Source organism: Aquila chrysaetos, chromosome 6 (assembly GCF_900496995.4).
Source record: "Aquila chrysaetos chrysaetos chromosome 6, bAquChr1.4, whole genome shotgun sequence".
NCBI classification, from domain to species: Eukaryota; Metazoa; Chordata; class Aves; order Accipitriformes; family Accipitridae; genus Aquila; species Aquila chrysaetos.
The window spans coordinates 28013166-28032095 of record NC_044009.1 but is presented as its reverse complement, the minus strand read 5'-3'; the positions used below and the strand labels follow the sequence as shown (position 1 = coordinate 28032095).

The following is an 18930-nucleotide window of genomic DNA, read 5'->3' as shown; positions in this document are numbered from 1 at the left end:
AATTAGTGGAAGTCACATGGCAGTTCTTCACACAATGTGTAGGATGTTGTGAAACCTAGAAGTTTGTCTTGCTTCAAGAAATGCCTGAATAAATTCATAAGTAGAAAACCTCTGGGGTAGTATTAAATACAAAGATACCATGTCTGGCCCTGAGATACAAATCATGGGAAACTGGTGAAGTACACCAGAGAAACACCATCCTGTGCTTGCCTCGTCCCAGGCATTTGCTTTCAGGTGCTGACAGAGAAAGGTCATTAGATTACACAAACCTTTCATCTGAGGTGGCCAATCTTTTCTTATGTTCCTGTGAAAAAAGAGGACAAGAGTTTTATTCATTTGTGGCCACAGAATTAAAGAGCCATTTTCCCAGATATAGGGGAAATGCATCCCTATACATTCCTAGATGGCATTACAGCTACACTGCTGCTTACATACTCCAGCTGCTGGCACACAGACATTAATTTCTCAGGCTAGCAATTGCAAAGATAGCACAAAAGAGGACTGAGCTCCTTCTAATGTACAATCAAGAGTTCACCAATTATAGACCAGTTACACCTTTGCAAATCAATCAAGGACTGCAGGATGGCACAATTTTCATGGAGATGAGAAATATTATATGTAAGGCTGGGACTATTAAAGAAACAGCTGAAACCGATTTTTGTGAAATTGTTTTGGTGTTTTCTAACCAGATCTGACCAGGTTACAGCTGCTGCATGCAAAGAAAACATTCAACAAGGCTTCAAAAGCTCAGGCTAAGCTCAACAAGAGGGAAAATAACTTCCTTACTATAAAGTAAGAATACTGAAAATGGAAAGTCTGATAGTACATATGGAACCACCTAATGCCATTTTTAGAATTATGTTTCACAAGAGAGACCACTGTAAAGCAATTGGCCCAAGGGTATACCATGAGTCAGTGCTAGAATGACAATACTTTTAATTAGTTTCTTATGAAGCCTGTAATAACATGTTGAAAGTCATAGGCTGACTTAACTTTCAGCAAAATGATTTGCTAAGCAGTTTTCAATACCTCATCATGTAACCTATAGCTACAGAGAGGCTCAGCATCACTGTTCCAGTGGGAAATACTTTTGATGGCAGGAACTGCTGTATGAACATTTCATTCTGCTTCAGGAAAGATAAGCAATTCACAGGAGATGCAAAATGCTATTTTCTAGAAGTATATGAAGCCTTAAAGGTATTATGAAGAACAGCTATGGAGAACTGAACAGACTGACAGAAGTTCAGAAAACACTTCACTAGGGACAAAGTCTTCCCATCCAGCCCAGAGGGCACGTCTCCAGTAATTGTCAGAAATGAGGCTTCACCAGCTGCCAACAAGACAGTTTTCCTTTTACGTGCTTCTGTAACAAGGCTCCAGTGCAGGTTTCACTTGAAGCAAACAAGATTTTTTTAATGAGCCATTTGATCAAAATAATTTAGTTGGTTTAAGGGAGTTTTGCCAAGAAAAGGACAGCTGAAGGTAAAAAACTTTATGTAATGTAATAACATGGTTTTCTCCAGAAAAAAAAAAAAAAAGCTTTTCTAGTCACTTCCTTATGTAGACAGTACCTAAGAGTTATACTGTAACATAAATACACATTATAGCCCTCAGACTATTTTGTGGCAGGCTTTCTTTCTGCTGACAGATGAACCAAACAAAATTCTAATCTTCCTGAGCCTTTGTATTGTTGTTGTTCTGGTATTCAAAGCATTTAAGTGAAAATTCTATTAATATAGTATTAATAAAAAAGACAAAAGTAATATTAACATCACGGTTTCTAGTTACTGAAGTGTCTGAAAATTACCATCAGAACTGCAGAATTCTGGCTTCTAGGCTTTCTGTTGAAAACTTGATGCCATTCTGCTTCTCATTGAAGAATGTAGTATGGCTGCACAAAGGCATCCATGATCACAGCATTTTGTTGCATTATCAGTCTTCCTGTGAAGTCTGCTCATGTATTTGACCAGTAGAGATCTGGACTCCTTTCTCCAGGCCTGCTGCAACCCCTTGTGAATACCAATAAAAGAGGAAAACAGAGCACAAGCTCCAGAGCTATTTTTATGCTTCAGAATTTGCAGGAAAACCCAGAAGTCTCTTAGCAATACCCACAGTACTACTGAATGCTTCATAATTAGTGTCTTTAATGGATCACTTATCCTCATAACTCCATTGGAGTTTTGTCAAACAGGGACAAAATTAATAAAAATCATAGCAAGTATAATTTTTGATGACATGACAGAATGAAGCATGAAGGAAAGCAGCAATATGTGTTCTCAAATGCTGCATTAGATACAAATACTTGATGCCCTCACATCCAAAGAAAAGGGCTCCGATTTCCTAGGAAATCAGTCAGACTGCTTCCACAAATTGCCAAAGAGAACAGTAAAAAACCTTAACTCAGGCTGTAAAGCACTGCCTGTTGCCATCAGCCTGCTGAAGGCTCAGGGCTCTGTGTGTCTGTATTTAGACAACGAAAACATCTTAAGTCCTTACACAGTTACAGAGCCTGCCTTACAATAACCACTATAATGCTACCTTGGTGACTCTCTAATCCACTTGAAATAGTTCATCCAAGAGACATAAAGATTATCTAATGTATCTACTGGATGGATTTAACATAACCTGTGCATAACTGGGTACATAAAAACAGCAGCTCCCATACTGTGATTAGATTCAACACAGTTCTTGTAGTGCTAAACAGAGATTAGGCCCAACACGGGAAGAAATGCATACAGCGCTCTGGTACCAACCAGATTGTTTTGACCACAAGCATCTAAAATATTATGAAAGCTTTATTCTGTCTCATGACTCTTTGTATGGCTCAGTTTCCAGGATTGACTACCATTTCTAAATCTGATCAACTTTTTCAAGCTCAGAGGCAACTTCAGACTCCAGGCAGCTGACAAACTATCTCCTAGAAAAAAAAAAACAAAAAACCAAAAAAATTAAACATAAGGCAAGGGAGACTCTGACCTTTGTTGTGTTAGGGGGAGGTTCATCATAACAACCTCTCCAGTTTTCTGACTTTTCAATGACTGTTCACAAAAGGAGTTAAACAGTCATCTTTTTTATGTCTAGTGAATAGAGATATCTCAGAGAGGTGTTTTATCAACAGCACAGTCTACCACAGAAACTCTGTTCAGCCTATTGAAGCCTGTTTGCATCCAGTGGAAGGGTACAGAAGCCAGAACAGATCCTTAACCAATTTCTTTACAGTGCTCTGACCTGGATGAATTTAAGCTTCATAAAATAGACTTGGGGTGGGGGGTCTGCATTTACTGAAATGCTCCCCTGGTAGAAATGGATAGAGGTCTGATGTTTAGAAACCCATGAGGTCTGATGTTTAGAAACCCATGAAGTCAGAGATTCTTCCATTAAGTTTATTGAGCTTTTAGTCAAATACTACAAACATTAGCCAAATGACAGTCCAGGTTTAGAGACAAGAGCTCTTATTCAGGTCTCTGTATTAAGAGGGTACAAGCACAGGAAATATGGGAAGAGCCAACAGGTTCAGATTCCTGCTGGCAATTGCGGGAAGAATCCAGATACCTTCCTCACTCTTACCATCATACGAGACAAGAACAAAATCCCAGTCCCCACAAAAAAAAAAAACCCATGAAAATCTTCACTGAACTGTTCTATAGAGAAACCCTTCCTGATGCCAAATATGATAATGTGCTTATTTAGACTCATAGAATGGTTTGGGTTGGAAGGGACCTTAAAGATTATCTAGTTCCAAACCCCCTGCCATGGGCAGGGACACCTTCCACTAGACCAGGCTGCTCAAAGCCCCATCCAACCTGGCCTTGAACACTTCCAGGCATGGGGCATCCACAACCTCTCTGGGCAACATGTTCCAGTGCCTCACCACCCTCACAGTAAAGAAATTTTTCCTAATTACTAACCTAAATCTACCCCCTTTCAGTTTAAAGCCATTATCCCTTGTCCTATCACTACATGCCCTTGGAAAAAGTCCCTCCCCAGCTTTCCTGCTATAAGATCTTCCTGCAGCCTTCTCTTCTCCAGGCTGAACCACCCCAACTCTCTCAGCCTGTCTTCATAGGACAGCTGCTCCAGACCCCTGATCATCTTCACAGCCCTCCTCTGGACTCATTCCAGCAGGTCCTTCTTATGTCAGTGGCTCCAGAGCTGAACGCAGTACTCCAGGTGGTGTCTCACAGGAGCAGAGTAGAGGGGTAGAATCACCTCCATCAACCTGCTAGCCACACTTCTCGATGCGGCCCAGAATGCAACTGGCTTTCTGGACTGCGAGCACACACTGCTCGCTCACATTCAGTTTTCATCTGCTAATACCCCCAAGTCCTTCTCCTGAGGGCTGCTCTCAATCCACTCGTTGCCCAGCCTGTATTTGTGCTTGGGCTTGCCTCAATCCACATGCAGAACCTTCTGCTTGGCCTTGTTTAACTTCATGAGATTCACACAAGCCCACCTCTCAAGGTCCCTCTGGATGGCATCCCTTCCCTCCAGTGTGTCAGCCGCACCACACAGCTTAGTATCATTGGCAAACTTGCTGACAGTGCACTCGATCCCACTGTCTACGTTACCAAAGATGTTAAACAGCACTGGTCCCAATACCAACCCCTGAGGAACACCACTTGTCACTAGTCTCCACTTGGACATCAAGCTGTTGACTGCAACTCTGAGTGCAGCCATCCAGCCAATTCCTTATCCACAAAGTGATCCATCCATCAAATCCATGTCTCTCCAATTTAGAGACAAGGTTGTTATGTGGGACAGTATCAAAGGCCTTGCACAAGTCCAGGTAGATGATGTCCTTTGCTCTTCCCTTATCCACCGATGCTGTAATCCCATCAAAGAAGGCCACCAAATTTGTCAGGCACAATTTGCCCTTAGTGAATCCATGTTGGCTGTCACCAATTACCTCCTTATTTTTCACGTGCCTTAGCGTAGTAGTTTCCAGGAGGATCTGCTCCGTGATCTTGCCGGGCACAGAGGTGAGACTGACTGGCCTGTAGTTCCCCAGGTGTTCCTTTTTTTCCCCTTTTTAAAAATGGGGGTTATGTTTCCCCTCTTCCAGTCAGGGGGGACTTCCCCAGATTGCCACAACTTCTCAAATACGATGGATGGTGGCTTAGCCACTTCATCCACCAGTTCCCTCAGGACCCGTGGATCCATCTCATCAGGCCCCATGGACTTGTGCACCTTCAGGTTCCTTAGATGGTCTCAAACCTGATCTTCTCCTACAGTGGGCAGTTCATTTTCCCAGTCCCTGCCTTTGCCTTCTGTGACTTGGGTGGTGCAGCTGGAGCACTAGCTAGTGAAGACCGCGGCAAAAAAAGTCATTGAGTACCTTAGTCTTCTCCGTGTCCCGGGTAACCAAGTCTCCCATTTCCTTCTGGGCAGGGCCAACATTTTCCCTAGTCTTCCTTTTAACACCAACATAGCTATAGAAGCTTTTCTTGTTGCCCTTGACATCCCTGGCCAGATTTAATTCTGTCAGGGCTTTGGCTTTCCTAACCTCATCCCTGACTGCTCAGACAGTTTCTGTGTATTCTTCCCAGGCTACCTGTTCTTGCTGCCACTCTCTGTATGCTGCTTCTTTGTGTTTGAGTTTGTCCAGGAGCTCCTTGTTCATCCACACAGGCCTCCTGGCATTTCTGCCTGACTTTCTCTTTGTTAGGATGCATCGCTCCTGAGCTTGGAGGAGGTGATCCTTCAGTATTAACCAGCTTTCCAGGCCCCTCTTCCCTGCAGGGCTGTATCCCATGGTACGCCCAGAAGAGTCCAAAGTCTGCTCTCCTGAAGTCCAGGGTAGCAAGCTTGCTGTGCACTCTCCTCACTGCTCTAAGGATCTTGAACTCCACTGTGAAATGGCAGAGTTACTTTGTTTCACGATAGCACCTAGAGGCCTCAAACAGGTATCAAGGATTTAGTGTAGTATGTACCATAAACACATAGCAACAAAGTAGCCCCTGAGCCTAGGAAAATACACATTTATATTTGGAAAAAATACATAGTTCACTAAAATATCACTGCAAGACACATCTTAGACATGTTTCCATACCTCCGAGATAAAGATGTCTGATTCAAATATTAACTGCCAGTCTCAAAACAGAGGTATTTATACAGATATGCTTTTAAGTTTCAAGCACATTTATAGAGTTCTGTAATTAAAAAGAAATCTAGACTTTCAGCTTAACTTGAAAGCATGACTGAACATATGCAAGACAAAATCCATTCAAGCATTTATCAATGCAGTCATTTGGTGCTGTTGGTTCCAAATCAGTGGTGTGAAGCTGCCTTGATAAAACCGATATTCTAGTGACAAATTGTTTTAAACTCCCCCAGCCACAGAGTTCAGTTACTGTGATTTATTTTAATTTAGATTTGTGTAGCAAGTACTTTTTGAGAACTGTGCCTAATAGACCATTAGAGTTTCCCAGATAGTCGTAGTGCTTCAGCACCTTCATCCTTCAAACGTCTTTGTTATTTTCTGCCTTTTTTCAGTGAATTTGTCTCTTGCATTGGGATGCAAGTGACATACAGGTCACATGACACCTTTGAGGATTATGCCATTTTTAAATAATAGGTTTTGGAGTCTCACTGCCATGCAGATTTTCAGAGATTAAGGTAGATTTTAGCAGGAGGTCATCACATACTGCAATACATGAAACAAGAAAATCTTTACCTAATTTGTTTCTTGTGTTCCTTTCTAGTGGACACATCAAAATAATTTTCAGGTGACTTTTGTAAATTCCACACACTCAGAGCTGGGGTCATCATTTTCACAACAGTCAGAGATGCTTGCCTGTTCTGGATCACTCCCTTCCCTCATAGTTTTATTTACAGTTGATTACTTCCCTAAGATAAAGAAACCATCCTAACTGACTTTGAAATTGCTACCTGCCAGCATGACTCTAAGCCCATCATGTAAAAACTCACAGAAAACAAATTAGCAGGTATAGCAAAATCCCTGCAAATCATTCATCACTATGGGACACCCAGTACAGAACATATTTAAGCCTTAACTAATATGGACCAAGACAAGCACATTAAATTGGGAAGTTTAGAATCACAGGGCTGCTCTTAGGAATGCAAGAAACAGAAATGTTGGAACATGAAAGAACCATATCTTCAAGCCCCCACAAACCAAACATACACCAGCTGAATCCTGGAATCTGGATGTATATAGTTCTTAATAAAACTATCCTCAGAGCACAGACAACGAAATGCAGTTCTTCCTTTCCCCTCCAAGGAGAGATCTCACTGCATTCAAACTACTGCTTTTCAGTAAGTCAAGCAGGATTCAATTCAAACTGGCTGTCCTAGTCAATTCACTTCTTTCAGGCTAGGAGGACATCAGAGCCAGAGAGAACCAGGACACCAGTTTAAGTGACTGTGGAGCTGCTGCTGGTGTTTGTCAAGTCTCTCTGATGACAGACTAGATTTGTTTTGGCACCACATCTCAGAAGACTCTAAAGGCCATACAATAATCTAAACTACAGACTGTCAAACTCTTGTTAGGCTGAGTTTCTCACTAGTCCTGGAATAAGTATGACTCACCAGCAAACAGCACAAATACTTAAATGAATCTTCAGGACAGTAGTGGGAATGCATGCAGGATACACAGTTCTTCTCAAGGGTTTGGGGTTTTAATCTTCCTACTCTATGTCTGTACAGATGAACTGGTATCTTCATTTGCAAAATAAATGTAGAAGTATATCACCAGCCTATTTTCCCAAAAAGTTACCAATTACACAACATACTACAGTAGTGATGGCTGCATACAAAACCAATAAGGTATTCTACTATTGTTTGTATCAACCTGGAAATCTCTGAAATCAGTCTGTTCAACTGAGCCACTGATGTTGGGGAGACAAAACACATTGTGAGACAGAACATTTTTCTCTCATGGTAGTGGCTGTCAAGTCTAGTTCTGCACTTAAACAATGAATTGGCTGAAACATCCCTTACACCGAAAAGAGAAAAAATTTGGCAGCGGGAAACAATCATTACATGTGGAAAATTCACTTAGACTTGTCATTAGTGCTGTGTTATTATCACCATGGTAAGAGATGTAAAAGAAAAACCTGAAAATTTGCCATGAAAAACAAAACTAGAAAAACTTTGAAATCCAATACTCCATTTCACATATTGCAAAATATAAACTTGGTTACAGCTTGGGAGTATTAAAAACTCTTCAAATCTTAAATATTTTATTTGCTCTTAACTTCCTGAAAATAACTAAGAGTACATAAAAATGCTGCTAGCCTCTACTTAATTCTAATTGAAAACATAATTCTTTGTTTCCTATTGACTCAAGACAGTAGTGCCCCCAAGTGACATTTCATTATACAATATAGTCTTGTAGCTTTGTAAAAAAACCCAACAGATTATTTTAATTGCTTCACACAATATTAAGAGGATAGACACTGGCAAACAAGAGTCAGACTTAAATGATACTGACATTTCTTTGAGAGGGCTTGGGGGGCAGGAAGGAGTAATTTACATTTTCATTTTCTAAGCATTCTGAAGCTGCTAGTTGTTGGAAATTATAACATCAACAAAGTTGAGTTTACATCTTTTGCCAGCTACTCATCAGGCTTTTCTGCACAAACCACCTCAATACCCAGATAGATCTTTTCTTCTTTTGAGAAGGATTTCCCAGTTTTCACTCGCCCTCTTTCCACATAACCACTTTTGCTGATATTACAATAAAAAAAACTGTTTGCTAATCCTGCAAGACACTCCCCTGGAAGTGTGTGCTCTCTTGCTTCCCAGAGGTATATGATGCTTTCTAGGTTACCAGTGAGTGAAGAAACTTAAAAGCACAGATTTGGAAGTAACAGCACACAGATTGCCAGGCCTCATTAAATATAAGATCTACTACAGGGCATGGTAATGGTTATGTTCTCATTTATTTTCCCATAAATTCTACATGTCAGAACCCATTAATATATTCTTGAAGAGTTCTAACATACAGGCTTATAATTATAACAGTGATATAAACGACTAGGAAAAATAAAGATGGCCATTAAAGTATGGGAAACTTGCTGATTTTAGTATTTAGCAGTCACTGAATGGAAGCAATTGCCACAGCCCCAGTACTGGTATCAAATATTTACATTAATATGGTCATGTAATACACAATTCACATGTACACAGTTGTTTTGCTAGTTGAATGTATGATAATCAAATGTCATATCCATGATAAAGGCTGCATTTTAAACCAAATTCCCACTACTCAGACACATAGAGTACTAATAAAAAGTGCAGAAAAAAGCATATTCAGAGAAGGTCTCATTTTGTTCAACTTGCATTTGGCTACCCATTGTAGCATACACTGCCAGATTTGTATTGTATGCTAATAAATCAATATTCAACATCCAAGATTTTCAAGAATCAGAAGTAATTCAGAAGCAAACTAAAGGTTACTCAAGTTTAGATAACTTAAATTGTTTAAGTACTGGGTCAGTCCAGATGTCCAAAAAAGCAGCATCTGAAAATTGAGAGTTATTTTTAAAGTTAATTCAAACTAAATCACTATGCAGAATCAGTTACACAGACACCTTGCAGAAACAGAAACCTAAAGCTAATTATTTTTATGGAAAAAAGTTTAAAAGCTTTATACAGAAGAGAGAAGTTGTCTTTAATGTGGTGCTAGAATAGGTGATATTGCCAGAGATAGGACTGACTTTCTTCCTTGTTACTCAACACATGTTCAGAAGAAAACATCTAACCAAAAGATGATGCCAGATATACATACACACTGCAATGAGTATTGTTCTTGTAATTAATTTTTCAATAAAGTTACTACTAATATTGTTGGTGTGAAGAGTAACCGCAGTTAGTTAGCATTTATAAAAGTTTTTTTAAAAGCTCACTCTACAGTACTATGTAGAACTGGGGAGCTGAGTCATCTGTATCATTAGTCTGTCAAACCATAAGCTTTCTTACCATTAGCCTAATTTATCCTCCACACCTTTATTTGTTGAACGTATTTTAAAGAATATTATAATCCAAACATGTCTCGTCTTTCAACTTGGACCCAAATGGCTAGGTCTTAATGAGACTCTGAAGCCTGAAGCTTAACAAGAAATTAACAAGTAGCTCAAGAGCACATCAGATCAGAATATAATGTTGAAACAGATTTAGAAAAAGCACCAAAAGCAAACACTGGTACACAGCAAGCAAGCTGGCTCTTCAAGTGTAAGTAGGTGCTGCTAAGCAAAGTTGTGCTATGCTAAATAATCTAATAAAAATATAAAGAAATATTTGCTCATAATTGTTTCTATTGAAAGACATATCTGATAACCAACACAAAGTATAAAAATAATCAGTACTCCTTTTTACTCTCAACTTTAATGCACCCACTTATTAAGATGTCACTTGGCAAAGATTTTCCTACCTGGACTGCAAAAGGTTCCTTCACACACTGAAACTTCAAAAAGTAATTCAATTTTGAATTAATCCCACTGCACAGAAAACCAGAGTATGATTCTGTTAACAGACATAATTCGTATAAAGATTCATATTCTTATTCCCACAAAACAATTGTTTCAAACTATGAAATGGTTATGCACAATGATCTAAATGTATTGCTGTAAATATATAACAAGTTAATAATGTAATAGCAACTTCTAGTAGTACTCAAAAATACAATTACTATGGTTTCTATGGAAGATGAGTTTGATTTATGCAATATTTCACAGCCTTTATAAGCCACTGTTAGTTTAGCTTTATGATGCATTTCATTCACATCAAGCTATCTTGATTCTAAAAATTATCTCCATCTATTCAGATGAATCAATGCGACAGAACTTTCCCCTTCCCATTGGCATTACTTAACACCCCTTTTGGTCACAGCACAGACATGTCAACATGTATGTAATACACCAACAGTGGCTCTGCATGAAATATTAACTGCCTTTGAATCAACATAAAGAGCTTTCAGGGGCAAATTCTGCCTCTAACTACACTTCCACAAAAGTGAGATTTAATACTATTTTAATACACGGAAGTGTATTTCCCTGTTACATGCTTAAAGGAGACTCCATTTCTCTCTCCTGGGCAGAGAGATTTACTGTTCTGTTACTCCCCAGCTTGCTGCCCTCTACCATTCTCTTCCCCAGTCATCTTTTGGCTTCACACACATTGTCCCTCCACACTCAGCTGTATGCATCTGCCTTCAACAGCACCAATTGCTATTTTCCCCTGCTTTCTTTAATTCAAGTCCCCTCCTTGCGGCTCCCTCTATTCTTCTGCCTTTGAGCTCACTTTACTCTCCAAATTTCACTTCCTATACACACCTAGTGCCCTCTTCCTGCCCTCTTTGTCCTTTGACGGGTATTTGCAAGTCTCCCATATTTTAGGATAGCATAAAGTTGTATATGCATAATCTCCTCTAAAATAAAATTTCCTTTGCCTATGCTACAGTCATTTAACTCATGAAGAACACTAAGAGAAGGTGGTGATTTTTAAAGTCAGCAAGCTTAGGAGTGTCTCTGATAGTTTTCCCCCCTGAACTTGTTCTTACAGGTAAGTTTTAAAAAATGAAAAAGTCTTCCTATTAAGATCTACATAAGAAAAGTCTACATAAGATTTAGAGACCATAAAGCTGAAGTTTCAGCCACAAGATCTCCCACATTTACAGAACAGATACATGTTTTATGTTGAGAACAACAAAAATGTACATTTTATGTTAAGCACTTGTAGAAAACCATAATTAACACAAGTGCTGTGCCATTTACTTATTTGGATTAAATATCTTTAGAAGAGTCTACTGAGTAACGAAAGAAATTAAAAAAATACAAAAGTAAAGGTAATCTTACTTTTTCATCATCATCAGAAAAAGGGGCACCTCCAGGAGTCTTATTTATTGCTTGGGCAACACCAATAATCTCTCCATCACTGTTTCTTATGGGCATGCACAAGAGTGACTTTGTCTTGTATCCAGTCAGTTTGTCAATCTCATCATTAAAGCGGCGATCCTTCAAAAGAAAATAAGGAAGCGTTAACATGCATGTCATACATCTAAGCCTTCTTCAGGCAGCAAAGCACTTCATTTTCTCAATGTATTATATAGTATTTTCAGTAGTGTTATGTTGTTGCTTCTCTGTTATTACCCCATTCTTTATTAGCTGCTTTTCCTCAGTTATGATACTACGAAAAATAGTTTTCTCAGAGGATCAGTACAAGGTTTACCATTACAGAATTGTATTCACTAAAGTCCCACGTTTATACCTCAATTAGAAGAAAGACCTACCTAAACAATCACTACTAAAGCAGCTACCAGGAGAACATGGAAAGTTAAGACAAATTAAACACATGAGGAACATAAATAAGAGAAGAGGAAAAAATGAGATAGACTGCATAACACACTTTGTGCTTTGTCAAGGCCCAAACTCCTTACATCCACAGCTCAGCACCATGACTGTGCCTTCTTTATTGGCTCTGGGGCCACTGTAAGTAGAGGGTCCTTCCACAGCTCCATGACAGCAACATAGGCCTTGGCACTGGCCATACGTGGTCAGGACCACCTTGCCCTGGCTTTGACAGGTTTCAACACAGATAAGGAAACTATCAGTGGCTAAAGCTGTCACATGGTTCCTGCCCACTACATGTTCACAGGCAGTTTTCAGTTTCTTCAATCTTAACAGACACCAATTGCTTCACTGTCTCACTATATTGCTGCAATAAACTTTCCTAACAGTGAAGCTGTGGGTAACTACATGTCCCTTGCAGGCACTGGTGAGGGCCCCAGATCCTCTGTGCACACACCATAGCTCCTCCAAGGTGCACACTAATGAAAGAGCTGTTTGCAGTTCACCAGACTTATATTTTCATAGAGTGTGTGAAACATGCAGATGTTGGGGTTTGCATGAAAGGATAACAAGCTGCAAAGAGTGCTGTGCCACTTAATTAAGAATGTGCCACACAGATCTGGTATGTACTAATTTCTATACTATCCCTGGCTGTGAAGTCACCATGTTTACCCCTGTGTGGAGCAAGGGTGTCCATTAGCCATATACAGCATGGACAGTTGCAGAATTAGAACTTTAATGTAAAATAAGGAGCATATCAGCATGACACTATATTCATCCTAAGTCTTTATCTGTTTTTCAGAAGTTTATGCCAGCTCAATTTGATCAGTGATTGAGGTGTGCTTACATTCAAGTTGCTCTACTGATCTGTACTTACTCTTCACTGCCTGGTATCTGCACCAAACGAGAACTTCTGAATTTTCTTGTGCATCATAAGTTACAAGCCATACCACCTTGCAACTAGTACATGAGAAATACCAGGAAGAATCAATTTCAGATGGAAATGCTATATAAAGTTGTGACACTTTAAATTTGTGTTTGTCAAGCTGCTATACTCACACTACGTAAACTATAAAACAATAAAAGACTTTATGAAGAGTGTCTCACAATACTAACATCCAACTAAATCATCGTGGAGCAGGCTGAAAATGTATGGGCAAATATCTGGGTAGTCTGAAAGTTCCTGAAATATAATATGCATCAACCAGAGTATTTTTTCATTAAATATCTGGGTAGTCTGAAAGTTCCTGAAATATAGTATACATCAACTAGAGTATTTTTTCATTAATCTATAGTGCTCTAAGGGGCAAATTTAACAACACAACTCTCATTAGTGTTAACAGTGCAACTGAATCCCCACAATAAATGTCTACCCTTATGCTTTACATGTCAAATAGCAATCATTTATTCAAGAATTTTGCAAGTATAATTTCTTGTAGTTTTGTCTATTTTCAGATTTTGCTGGTCAAGGATTGTATCTAATATCATCATCAGCAAGTTATTTTTATTGTTGTTACATAAAATTTTTTAGGCATGATTTCATATGCTTTTGTATCCACTTGCATTTAGTTTTTTTGAACAGCATTAATGCATAATTACCTGTGAAGACTTTTATCTGTTTTAATTAATCCTTACATAAAAATCTCTAAATCATGATTGAATAAGCTTGCAGTGTAATCCTATTGATCACAAAGCATGCACTTTCTCAAAAAAAACCCCAGAAGACATAATATGAGCATAAAACCCATCTTAGAATAGAATGACAGAAATCAATCTCTTGCAACCAAATAATAAAAATGTTTATAAAATACGTTGAAGAGTAAAGATACTTCAAAGAGCATCTTGTTATTAGTAACAGCAGCAAGTATTTTGTTATTTTAATTTTTTTCTAAGGGAATGGATGTGCTTAAGGTTACACATACTTATTTAGGGATGTACATAAGAAATAAATGCTTGCATCACACTCAAAGACAACTTCATTTTTCAACACAAAATCCAAATGTTTTATTAAAACTAGAATTGCTTCATACTTCTTTTTGTCATTCCTATTGTATGTGGGGTCACAGTGCTGCACATAGAGTATACTTCTATCCCCAAAAGTATTCAGGTACTAAAGTCTTAGTAGTAGTACTGCTATTCCCAATGCATCAAAAAAATTTACTTAAGTTGCACTTAGACAGTTCTTCTTCAGATTTTAAACCTGGTTTAGGGGCAACTGACATAACACATGTTACACTAAAGCACTAGAAGTAGTTTCTCATGTCTTCATGAAAACCCAGGAGCTTTAATACTTGTAGGAATTTCAGAATGCAATATATTGTAAAAGATGGTAAATGACCATCTTCAAAAACCTAATTAGTAGTGAAAAAAATACACATAGGGTGACAATATTAATCTTGAGATCAAGCTAAATTTGATCACCATTTAAAAAATAGTGCCATCGCTTTATAGAACAGTTCCACTGAATGACACCCAGCAAAGACTTGTATCTAGTGTTAGTAATGTGATCATACATACACACTTATGCTAGACCATGCTGCCACTTCACATCCTTATTCTGTAGACACTCACGGTTTCTCTGTCAAGTAGATGGAGACTCTTTTTGGCCCCACTTCCATCTGTTGCTCTTTAAAATTTAGTACATCAGACTAGTTATGCAGCTAGTATTCCAATGGGGTACAAATGCTTTATAAAAGAAATACAATAAAACCGCAGCTCCTCTTGGAAAATTAAGTACAGGAATGGCCCTATTTAAAAAAAAAAAAAGCTCCTCCACATGGCAGTATATTTCTCAGCATATAGCTTAGCTAAAGACATGACTCAAGGAGTATATTGTTTCAATTTGCAGTTTCTTTAACCTTCCTCTGCAAGATACACACCGCTAGTTACATCTGGAGAAAGATTACTGTATATACAAACAGAAGTGTATTAAATATCTTTTCATACAACTTTCTATGCTTGCCAGAATAGTAAGAGGAGCTTATGTTATTTTTGATCATTAAACAGTCTTAAGTTTTTCTTAAATACATTAACATTTGTAGTAAGCAAACAGCTGAGAGCAAAATTCAAGTCTTAACAGAAAAATTACTTCCTATATAGATTGTCAAAAACTAAACAGAACTGAACCAAATATGGGTCATTTGTTTACATGGCAGTGTGTGGAAATCCATTCTCTGGAACAGTACAACTCAAACTGCAGATCACAAAGTGACTCAAAGTTCAGAAAAGGTAGTGCTAACAGCATCTTTGTTCATCTTGGTAGAGAATAGTCTTCAACAGCACTTCTATCAGCCAGGAAAGGAAATATTGCTATTTACTGGCAGCAGCTCCGTTCCTCCAGGGTGAAGTTAGCCTTTATGCTACAGACAATAGTTACAGCCAGTTCTGACTCCCCTAACATGAGGGAAATAAGCTCTTCCACAAAAATAAGCAAAAGTTTTTTTTCCAAAAGTTTAGACAATACTGGCTGTGAAATAATGTCGATATTTGTCTTGGGTGATGAAAACAGTCCATACAGTCCTTAATCTAAGATAAGATTTGATTGTGATGGAGATAATTCATTAGATCTTCACTGATGCTAAAAACTGACATGGTTTTTTTTCCTGGCAATTTTATTTCTATTTTTATTTCCCTGTTGTGAATTGCAGAAGCTATAGAAATAGACTGATCTAGTCACCTCAAGAGACATGATTTAGAAAGGCTCTGCACTCACTCATCATAAAGATTAACATATACATTTGGCTATTTTATTACTTGTTGCAGTTTTTCATACCTTTCAACCACAAGAAATTAATACCAACTGTGATAGTCATATAGAGTTTATAGAGCTCTTCTGCCACAGAGTATCAAGCTCTTAGAACAAAGAAAATAGTATAATAGAAAAAGAACCATTTTAATTCTATAACTTCATTAGGAGTTGTTCTTCTTCCTTAGACCTATTTCTGCCTCTGGAGTATATTAAACAGTCCTTGCTTCCATAAAGACCAGATTACTAATATGCAGTCTTTGATAGGGCTTTGATGAGATTCACTTGAATTATTTGTGCCCAACTTCCTTAGGAGAACGAAAACCCCCATGATGAATGGTTTTTAATAATGGCATCATGGACCCAGACCTGTCTGATTCTGTGATCTTTCCACATGCTTCTAAATACTTTTATATCAGCTTCAATAGAAGCTGAACTGTTCTACACTGTGGAAAATCCTGCCTAGAAAGGGATGGTTCTTCTACAACAGAAAAAAGTAAGATGCAGTGCAATTATCACACAGTAGGCTCCACCAGTGAATAAATTAGACTATTTCTTCAACTACATCTTGGTAACATCTGAACTACTATTTAGAATTAGCTACTGTTGCTGAAATATTGATAAATCTTTTGTGTTACTGAAGAGACAGTCCCTGCTCTACTAATTTTGTTCAAAGCAAAACAAAGTACATGGGGAAACACTGAAATAGCATGCCTTGACTAGTAATATTGTTGTTGATTTACATCCTGTGGGCCTTATAAAAGTTGCAAGCCTTCAAGGCAGAGTTCAACTGAAAAAGGACAGCTGTCAGACAGAGCAAAAGCAAGTTGCAATTCATTTATCTGAATACACTCAATTAAGAGAGGTACATTGTTGTAAGACAAAACAGAGGTCTGGGATAAAAATTAGGAAGATGTATTCATGTTTATCTGAAAGTTTCTTTTGTTTAGGTAGCAAGGTTCACTGTAGTGGGTATTTTAATCCCATTGTAATTTACATTCTTGTGGCATATGTAGTCATTGCCTTTTCAACAGGCCTCAAGATTAATACACAAAGTGCTGTTGGACCTGCAGTGTGTGGCGACACACAGGACAGGGGCTTGTGAACCTGTCTGAATTGGATATATACAGGACAGCTGCCAGTGTTTGGAACAGATTTAATGATGAGCTATCAATCCTGTGTTCCTTAATGGACGCTATGGAGAACCAGAGCCACAGAAGGGATTAGCAATCTGGAAAGTGTTTTTTAAGTACAGCTCATTGCTGCTATAATCACTTCTTTCAAGCAGATTTTGGAAGTTTCCAGTTCATATCTCTTGCTGGGACCTCTACACTAGGAGAAAGAAAGCACAGGGATCCTGGAGCAATCAGACAGTTAAGACCCAGAAGCATGCCATTCAACAGAGATGCAACAACATGCTTTGTTTTTCCTGCCATCTGATATCAGATTATCCGTTTACGCTAGAGAACTGAACTACCTTTCGCAGAAGGGTATTACATCTCTGGAGCAGAGAGTAAAGGTACAGTAAGCACAGCATAGGGAAGTTAATACATCTAATTGGAAAAAGGAGGCATTTTTGAGGAAAACCTCAACAAGAACTTGGTAAAAATTGAAAGTCATCAAGATGTGAAGTGGAACCCTACCCCTAACCTTTTGTGGAAAAGCAGGCAAGAACTTTATTTTGGTGGCATTTGGGAAAGTGATGAGGAAAGATACATAAGAGAACAAAATACTGTTCCTGGCAACATTAGTATTGTTGAACCATGCAATATACACATAAGAAAACTGCATGACTGGGTGACTTGCATTATGTCCCAAACCTCTTTTATCCCCACACCCCTCTTCTTTCATTACATCCTATTATGACAATAAGTATGTGGCAGGTTCTAACAGAGAGGTTTTACTGTATTTAACAGCATCAATAAAAACCTCAATGCCCAAGTGTGAGCTGTGATGGCTGAGAAGCTTGTACAAAATTTACGTCTACCTCTCCGCACGGGTTAGTAACCTTGAGCAAGGAGGCCTGTTTAACAGCTGATAACAAAGCTGTTAAATCAGAGAGAAGCCCTTTGTCAGACTGCAAACATTGAGATACAAACTGTATTATCCCACGTTAGAACATCCTGCAGCACAACAGTGTCCTCATCTGCACCGTGCTCCCGGGTAGTAAGGAGTATCAATGTTGATGATACCAATGCAGCACTTGGTTTTAAGTTTCTCTTACAATCAAGACTTACATTCAGAAACTAGGGACAGACCAAGATACAATATGTATACTTTTGAGAGAGAGACTTCACCATAATTGTACTCACAGTACTTACTTGTAATTCTTGAGTGTTCTTGCATGAAAAGTCTTCCACTGACTGTTTAAAACATTACTAAAACCAAGCATAGCTGGTTTTACTGCTTTGGTTCTATATAATGAGATTTCTAGATGCCATAGACATTCAAAATGTGAAGACTGAGGCACTTTTAGCTGGAATTTCAGAACTGCCAACAAGGAACAGTTATTCTGTAGGATAAACCTTATCCTTGTCTCAAGTTATTTATTGACTGTAAATTCTTCTTCAGGGAAAATATTACTCTGTAAAATGTGATATGATAATCAAGTAAAGACACAGAGGAGAGCAGGCCTGATTCATTAATCCAAGTACTGGTATTTCAGCTGCCTGCACAGTGACAGTGCAGTCCCAGTTCTTTTGGGGCATATTTAAAGCTTGTCAATGAATGAGAACAGACAAACACCTTCATGCTTTTTTTACTATACAAGACCAGAACAAGGTACAGACAGGTTTTTTCCTAGCATTCTGGAATCATATAATGTTATCAGAATCTCAACTCCCATTTAAAAAAATTAAATTTCTAGTTCCTGTAACT

General features: G+C 38.4%; 1 protein-coding gene across 1 annotated transcript in view; it reads right to left on the bottom strand.

Moving 5' to 3' along the window:
- PDE11A (phosphodiesterase 11A) overlaps positions 1 to 18930 on the bottom strand; it is a 145878-nt gene that overhangs the window by 115565 nt on the left and 11383 nt on the right. Inside the window, 1 exon segment of the mRNA XM_041124451.1 lies at positions 11817 to 11975. Within this exon segment, the coding sequence (XP_040980385.1) occupies positions 11817 to 11975 (159 nt within the window).